Consider the following 9,242-nt stretch of genomic DNA (forward strand, 5'->3'; position numbering starts at 1 on the left):
TACTGCAGAGTTTTAATATATGTTAATTAATCATCCTAATTGCTCTTCATAGTTTACTGACTGGTCAGCTCAGGCTATTTTCTTGAATAAAATGTTTAGAAAACTAAGCCAGTGATCCTATTAATCTATTTTTTTTTTAAATCCAACTAAGTGTTCAGCTGTATGTGTACCCACTACACTTTGAAAACTCAGAAAGGAGATTTTTGTTCATACCACTGGAGGCTCTGTAGGACTGGAGGAGATCAGAGAGCAAGCCCTTCTGGATGGTGGCACTCCCACTGAGGGTCTCCTTGTCCAGGATGAGCAGGAAGTAGTGGAGCTCCATCAGGAGCTGGTCCAGCACTGGAAGCACAGACAGACAAGAGGGTCTCAAAGGTATGGTATAATAAAAGTTCCTTTATGCTAAATACTGTTACACGTTTCTTGGAGCGAGTGTTATGATAATGGCTCCAGACCACAACAGTGACAGTTCCCATCAGCAAGCAAGAGAAGAGAGTTGTAAATATGTTAGCTAATTTATTCCCACTGCTTGGCTTTTATGCCTCAGGCGGTGCTGTATGCCAACATTTAACATCGGAGAGATTCTTCAGAGGTTTTTAACTGGCAACAAGTGGATAAGCATGCAGACTTTATGTCATTGCTTTTATCCAGTTGCTATTGACAGTTACAAGTCTGTTTGAGGCTGTTTTGGGAGTTGCAGGGGTATAGTGAAAGGTCAAGTCCAGAGCAGGGAGGAGCCTGGGCCTGGAGTTGGCGGGGCCTCTGTGTCTGGGTGCAGCCCACACACATCCTTCAGGGGTCAGCGCTGAGCTCACAGCCTTCTCCACTGTGTGGGGAGTTCTTTGTGTTTCCCTTCACTGTCTCTTGGCCTCATGAATAGACCCCTTGCTACACTGGGCCTCAGTGTGTGAGCACTTCACCAAAAGACCAGATAGAAGGAGGATAAAGAAAAGAGACGTTTATTAAAAGAAATGGTGGGGCTAATATCAGAGGCAATGTCATACTGTTCTTAGATCCTAAAATGCATGAAATCATCCACGGAATGTAAATTGCTAACTTGTGTTATTGTGTTTTACCATTAGCATTACTTCTACTCGATTCTACAAATTGAACCCAAAACAACATGTCATGAGAATAGCTTTTGCTTGCTGGGAGTTGGATGAGAAAATCAATATCACTCTCATGTCCGTGCATTGAGTATGGAGCTGGTGAGGAGGCAAATATCTTAGCTTAGCATAAAGACTGGCAACAGGTGGAAAGAGTTAGCCTAGTTTTCTACAAGGGTTGAAACGACGCCTTCATTTCTGTTGGTGTAAGATTGAACAAATAATTTACATGTTCATTCCTGAGCTTTAGAAGTGCTGGTATTTTGGCGGAATTGACTAAACCTTAGCTTACACACTTGGACGAGCAATGCATAGGTTAGATATTTATACTTTAATGGTCAAATTTTCAAAATCAAATAAACAATCAATTTTAATGTTAAAAAAGGCTTCTTGGCATAGGAACTGTAACGCTGGGTTAGATTATTGCTGCTACTAGTTAGCTGGACACACTAACGTTTGCAGCTCTTGTTGGAACAGACACACTGTTTGATCCTGTCGGAGTACTGCAAACCACTATAAAGTAGTTTTTGTTTCATGGACATAATGAGTATTTTTACTGAGACACTGGACACATCAAAAGTTAGCAAGGGCAGGAGTCTTTGTACCCTTATCAACCAAACTGCTATAACTAGTACATTCATGCCCTCTCGCCTCCTTTTTACACTCCCACACATCAAAGGATGTCTGCAAAGGGTGGGGTGGGGGGGATTTCTGCAAAATAAGGTGTCAGACACCGGTAAGCTTTGCCTTTCGGAGATGACGAGAGGCTTTTCCCAAAGCTATGGTAAGCGGGGTTGTTTTTAATGACCTGCTCAAGCTGAGTCAACGTCTGCTGAGAGGCCCTGTGGTATAAGGTCCGGCACCATGAAAAAAAACACTGGTTTGAACACAAACAAACACACACAAACACACACACACTTGGAATATAAAGTAATTAGGATAAAATGTTACTATAATGATTAAAACTTTTCAATACATTTCAATAGTTGTTTAGCTGCTGATGTTTGGCTGTCCAGTATGAATCTAAACATTTTTCCAGCTTCTCCTCCTTGTGTTTGCAGAGATTGACTTTGATGGCCTTTTGGATTGGAGGACCCTGGGAAACGGAGTCAGCTGACAGGACAGGGAGGTCTGTAGCAGGACGTCTCTGTGGGCCACGGGTTGGCCGGATGCCCAATGCACATCCAGTGAGTGACCGCAGCCTCCACAGCAATAACAATTCACTTCTGTAGAATGGCCAAAAGGAATCTGAGAGACTATCAGCCAGCCAGAGTGCTACAATGTTTTCAACTAAAAATATGTACTTGTGTGATGCAATCAGTTGTAATCAGTTGATTTAAGTTTTCAAACCCGTGCAGCATGCATTAAGGGAATTTCTCTTCCTTGTGCCTGAGGTTGTACTTCCTGCTTTGCTTCATTGACAAGAAACATAATTAAGCGTGTGTTTGAATTCTCAAACACTTAAAAACTCCACTCATATTGTGTTTCATTTAGTGCTCTGTTAAGTCGGTAGATCTGAATATTGGCCATTATTTTATGTAAAACAGTGACACAGTGGCTGAAATTTGAGTGGAATCCAGCATAACATTACAACAATATATAGGCAAGGATATCAGATCAGAGATTATACCTAACAAACATATCCTGCTAGATTAGTTTTAAGGTACTTAAATCTTTTATCAGTGCTCAAGTCCATCTGTTTACCTAGTCTGTCTGCGGACAATATAAAAAAAACTAATTCTTTTAATTCAGCTACAATTGTTTTTATTTAACCCTTCAAAAATGGCAAACAGAAATCTAAGAATGTCTTTGTATGCATGCCTATAAGTGCATCAGGACTACAAATGATAGCATGTTTTTTTTCTTTAGCAGGTTTCCAGCCCAGCTGCTAACCTTCTGTCTGTCCTGTGAATAAGAGGATGACAAGATCTTACCAAAAACCAAAACTAACTGAAACAAGCTCTAAAACTGGTCAGCTAAGGAGTGAAACAAACACAAATAGGACTGGGTTCATAAAGTGAAAATCTTTTCTGTATAAGGGCTTTTCATTTACACAATCCTGTAATTCCAGCAAGAAATATCTCAAATCTTGGGATATCTCGAAAACTAACGCACATTCAGGGCTCCCCTCTATCTCCTACGTGTACCGAGTTCAGTAAAATCCTGCATTGAAAATTTCACTAAAACTACAAGAAAAACTCAAAATTATTACAGTAGATGCTGCTATCCCTGTATCCGTTATTGGATCAGTATTATTGATGCATTCAAGTGTATAAAAATGTTATGTTTTTTTTGCTTGAGGTGTAGCTAATCTTAACTACTTTATATACTGCTTGGTAGTTAAATCTGTAACGGTGCATCATATGTTTGAAGATTATCATATTTTTGGGTCTTCATCTAAAATGTAATGAGTTCCTTTGCAGGCAGAGGAGGCTTAACATGGACTCCAGGATACTACATTCTACTGCTGGATATGCAGGATTATGTGAAGTCCCACCAACATTAACAACAAAGACTAAGGACAAAGACCTTCCAGCGTAAACATGCAAGATATTACTAAAAGCACAGCAGGTGGAGGCTGCAGGAGCAGGCTCTTCAGGTAGCTTATTTGTTTTGTTTATGGGGTGTGTCACCATAAGTTTAACCACTTTTTTAGTAAAAAAACATGTTATACTAAAACCCATTTCATGTGTGGGAGATCTAAGAGAATATGAAAAACATTGCTGTGCTTTGTTCCATCTCCGGTCAGGAGCTTTCATGCATTTTGTGTCAATGTGTCAATGGACAAAAACAAAAACAATAAACTCGTTCTTACAGTACAGAGTATCAAATGTTTTTCTTATAGCCTAATGGAACGAATGACGAAGAACATTAATCAATCTGAAAACAATGCTGACTTTGCACAGGCAACCAAGAAACCACCACAGTGTTTACTTGTTTAACATGATTAAGTAATGAAGGGACATTAAATCAGAATCAACTAGCTTAGCTAACTGCAAAACCATGTTTCTCTTTCCTGAGCAAGCATTTTCTAAACTTGTTTACAACACAGCTAGCACCATTACTCATGTTAGGAGATTAACTGGCAGTTCATTTGAATGTGATTTCATCTGTTTGGCACCCCAGTTGAGCAGCTGCCCCAGTATCCTCTACCGACGAGACAACTGTTCTAGGCCACTGTGCTTTATTGTAATTGTCTCTTTGTTTTGCAAACATGCTCAGCAATATCATATTTATATTATGGTTGGTTTGTTCGCCAAAACTAAAATATGGTTATAGTGACCCAGTGTCAGACGCGACAAGCTCAAATTTAACCATAAAACTGTCACAGATTTACTGCTAGTTCAACAAACAATGTGCATACAGACATTCAAAACTACAAAAGGATACACATAGTATTGTAAGATTTACAAGTTCATTCATATATTTAAGTTAATTTATTAAGAAGGTATATACAATGTTTATACAGTTAACAATTTACATATTTGTGTTTAAACAGTCAGTACTATAGCAGTAGTAGAAGCAGTTAAGAATCTATCTCTTTACCTGAGTCTAAGTTCTGCTACCGTCTGTCTGGTTAGTTCAGCTACGTTTAAGGTGGTTAAGTAAAACGAGGAAGTGTTGTTGTTGAAGAGTTGATAAAGTGTGAAGGACACTAAAGTGCTGCTTAAAAAAGTTATCCCTCTCCCCCCAGCTGTTCCCTTCTTATTTACAGTGATACAACCACCACACATCGTACCCTCACGTTACATTATTGACAATCAGCAACAAAAAGGGACCAGTAAATTTAAAAAAGAGCTAGAGTAGATTATAACGGTTTGCGACCACACCATATTTTAGTTTGGGTAAATAAATAACAATGATATAAATATAAGACAAACAACCTATTATCTTGCTTGGCTTTCTACCCATAAATGCTGGATAAAGTATTTGCGCTATATTGCCTCAGTCTGTGTTGAGTTGGTAAACTGTACTTGTATATGTTGTCTATTTGTAAGTAGATTCAATTAAAATTTAAATGACACAAGTCATCATTAATATTCCTGTATCTGAAAAATACATAAAGGAGACAAATTATTATGAATAAAAAAAGAAACTTACATAATTCCATTTTTAAAGAAAGCGATGGTTGGTAGATGTAGTCAACCAAAGTTATGACATATGATACACAGCACCAAGCCGATATCTACTGTTATATTGTGACAATGACAGAGCCACAACTTCACCTAAAAGGGAAGTGGTGGGAAGATAGAGAACTGGAACCAGTGACCAATTATTATTATAAGTGAAAAGTTTGTTCTGTACACTTCATTGGACTTTTACACACCAAAACTTCTAAAAGAAAAACACCTAAATGACATTTACCTTTTTAGTCAGTTTCATTGCAATACAACTGGGAGAAGGAGCCACGTATGATTGGTTTGTTCCAGCCTGGCCTGGCTTTGGTGAATGGCAGATGATTGGCTGATGGGAAGAGCCAAATAAAGGATAAAACACTGATTTACATGATATTGGCAGACACGGGTCTGTCTCCCTGCAACATGCTGGGTTCAGCTGTAAGGCAGGGACAGCTTGGACATGGCTGGATTAATCCAAGCTGTGTTTTGGTGTTATTGCCGTAGAAACCTAAATAAAAAAGTGTGTGTCAACCTGATGACTTAAGGGAAGGGGCCGTCTGTGTCTGATATTAGCACTGAAGGAACTTTGGAAAGAAGCGGACAAAGTGACACAAGAGAGGAGGGAAAAGTGAAATAATGAATTGAAACTATAAGCAAGATGGAACATTAAACATTACTGGTAAAAGCATTCTCGTCCCTGTGTCAGGTTTCTGTGTTTAGTTAGTTTTCTGTTATTTTTCCATTTCCTGTTTTATTTTGTAGACTCTGTGTTCACCCCACGTGTTGTCTGGTTTTACTTCCCATCTTATATTTTACCCGCCTACATGATTACCTGTCCCCGCCATAATGTGTAGCACTTGTGTCTCATTGTCTCCCCTGTCTTGTGTATTTAAGTTTTGTCTTCCCCTCACCCCAGTGTGAGATTGGCTGTTTCCAAGTGTGCAGCCTTCGCGTGATTTTCTCTGGTTCTTGTGTTCCTCTGTTTCGGTTTTCTTAAGTTTTTGACTACAGCCTGTTTTTGGATTTCCCCTTGCCTGTCAGTTTGGAAACTTTAGCTTGTTAGTTTTGTTTGTGCTCCAAATAAAACCTTTGGAATTCTACTTACCAGAGTCGTGCATTGTGGGTCCACATTCCCTGTGTGCATGACAATAAGTCCCTTTTTCACAGCATTAAGTCAACAGTTCTAAAATAAAGGTAGTTTTGATTTGTTTGTGAGTGCAAATAAATCAACTCACTTATGAGAGTAACCCAGGTTTATCTGGAACAAACAAGCTGTACTTTGCCCCCATAAAAAGCAAGGAACAGTAAAATGGTGATCTACCTAAATACTCTAACTTTACATTTATCAGTCAATGACAAAAAGTAAGCATTGTTCTTTGACTTCCTTAGAAATGTCTCTCACCATTACCTCTGAATCTAAGTAAGATAGTATATTGATTGATGGAGGATGAAGAGGATTTCTTCTTCATTAATTCATATTTATTATACAGGAAAGTTAAAAAGTCACATTACTTTACAACATAAACGGGCCTGACTCAGTTTAAAAACTGGTTTTCAGCAGGTTCCTGTTCTGCAAAAACATAAAACATTGAAAGTGGTTACAGCACGTCGGGACAAACATTTGTACAGGACATCGATGTGGACTAGACAAGACATGCACCCTGAGTGTTAGCCAGCAGGTTGAAAATGGCCATGCAACATTGTTCAAATGCTGGTTGCAAGAAACATTCACAACAAACAGATTCCATGCCTGTAGAAAAACTGTGATAAACTCTGCTCGTCAGTCCCTCTGCTCCGCAGTATTTATCTGATCAAAGGCAAGCCTCTGTGTTTCCTTGTCTTTGTCACTTTTCATGATAAGATTTAATAGCTATTATATGAGAAGTCCAGTAAGTTGAGGGTATTTTGTCTTCCTTATTATTATATCTTATTATTTTCTTTGCTGGGCTTTAGGAGAACTTGTGAGTCTTATGATGAGGTGCACTGTCATCAGTGTTTACAAGTTCCTGTCTTAGTGTTTTGCTGTGTATGGATACCACTGGGAAGTTTATATACTAGCTGGAAGAATAAAAACCATCAGCACTCCAAGGCCAAGGACTCATTCATTCATGAGCAATGGGGACTGGAGGCAAAACAGATGTAAAAGTTGTAATTACAGGAATAAATCAATAATGGCTCTTTTTCCTCCATTATATACATAATGGAAACCACTTTGGTATGGTTACAATTTAGGAAAAGTTATGTCTGTGTCAGTCTTGAGGTCATAAAGTAGGTCAAATACTAGTGACAGGAAGTGGTTTTTACACTGTGGGAAAAATGTGATGTAGGAGGAGCTCAAGGTTGTCCAGTTTTGGCCAAAGAGTCTGCTGAATTCACTGTTTTTATATTTTTAATGCTGCAGCAGCTCGTTGAACTATTTAACAAATATTTGACCGGTGATGAGAAAGTCAATGTAATCAGTAGCTGTATGTTTGGGTATAATAGAAACCTGCAGTCTTGTCATGACAACTCACTTTTAATGAATTTCTTTTGTCAGATGAGGAAAGAAATGATGAAGGCGTTGGCTTGAAAAAATTCACGTGACAAATACTAGAGTCTATGGACAGCAAATGTAAGACAGTAGCACTAGAATTCTGGAGTGATTTACCTGAGCTACATATTGAAGTATTACCTTTTATAAAGTTAAAAATACTGTAAGCTGTAAAGGAGTCACTTATAAAGTGTAGTTTTTTTTCTTTCTCCTATTTCATCTTCCCTCTGCCCCAACTACTGAATCTCGCCTTTATTCATCTCACACTTTATCTTTCCCAACACCCTTTTCTTTCCTCCAGTCTTTGCTTTTTTGGTGATGTTGAGGCTTAAAACTGCTCTGCCCTTAGAGAAATCAGGCAGTTTTTATAGCTGAAAAAGGCTAATACGCAGCACGCAAATATATATATATATATATATATATATATATATATATATATATATATATATATATATATATATATATATATATATTGAAATAGAAAAGGGCCATGGTGTTGGTGAGAAACGTTATCTTGATTAGGATGCAGTGTATGTATTTAGCTGATGTCATGACATGACATGTGTGTGTGTGTGTGTGTGTGTGTGTGTGTGTGTGTGTGCGTGTATTCGTGTGTGTGTATATATAGTCTGTATAAAGTAAAAAGAGCAGAATGAAAATAAATGTTTGAAAGATTATGCCACAATCTGCCATTTATACTAATGGCAGACTTATAATTATAACAAATTACATTTCTTTAATTCTTTAAATTTCTGTAGCCTTAGTTTACTGGCAAATTAAATGTGAAGCAGTTATTATAAAGACAAATTAAACAAGTGAGACGGATTGTATTACAGTTTTAATGGACTGGAATGTTGTAATGTTAAAAGAAAACAGTTTAAGAGAGTTGTAGGACAAAAGCCAAGCTTTTGTTAAATTGTGTTACATGGTGTCATAAATGGAAACCAAAAGTTAAAAATGTAATTTCTTAAAGCTGCTCTAATGTTCAATTATTAACAGTGGATCAAATGACTATGAGTAAAATGAACGTGGTGATAAAACCACAGGGAATTAAACTCTGCAGTTTCCCTCGGCTCTAAGAAGTGTTTTAGCCTTTTTGTTATTGCATCTAAAAGAAGTTAATATCAAATCACATTAACTGATCTGTGCAGCGGAACATGCAGAAAAATGAATGCTTGTTTGGTCAGGAAATTACAGCAATATTGTGATTCCAGACTACTTGTTCCAAAATCAAACAACTCTGTAACTCTTTCACTCCAACTGGTTTCCTCCCAAACACACACAGAGATGAAAAACCAGTCAGCCCTGGGCTATGGTGCAGAGGAGTCTCAGTGTGGTTCCGCCTCGTCCTCTTAATGCAGCACCCTGACTACATCCCTTCCCCAATCTTCTTCTGTCCTTAAGTTCCCTTGCGCCACAGGAGGACCCCACTAACAGTCAAAAGCATCCTCCTCTAGATATTCTAAAGTGTATGTGTGTGTGGGGAAG

General features: G+C 38.1%; 1 protein-coding gene across 1 annotated transcript in view; it reads right to left on the bottom strand.

Annotated features, from left to right (window-relative positions):
- Window positions 1–9,242, bottom strand: part of afap1l2 (actin filament associated protein 1-like 2) — a 34,618-nt gene that overhangs the window by 21,247 nt on the left and 4,129 nt on the right. Inside the window, 1 exon segment of the mRNA XM_034860348.1 lies at window positions 214–342. Within this exon segment, the coding sequence (XP_034716239.1) occupies window positions 214–342 (129 nt within the window).

Source organism: Etheostoma cragini, chromosome 21, assembly GCF_013103735.1.
Source record: "Etheostoma cragini isolate CJK2018 chromosome 21, CSU_Ecrag_1.0, whole genome shotgun sequence".
Taxonomy (NCBI): Eukaryota; Metazoa; Chordata; class Actinopteri; order Perciformes; family Percidae; genus Etheostoma; species Etheostoma cragini.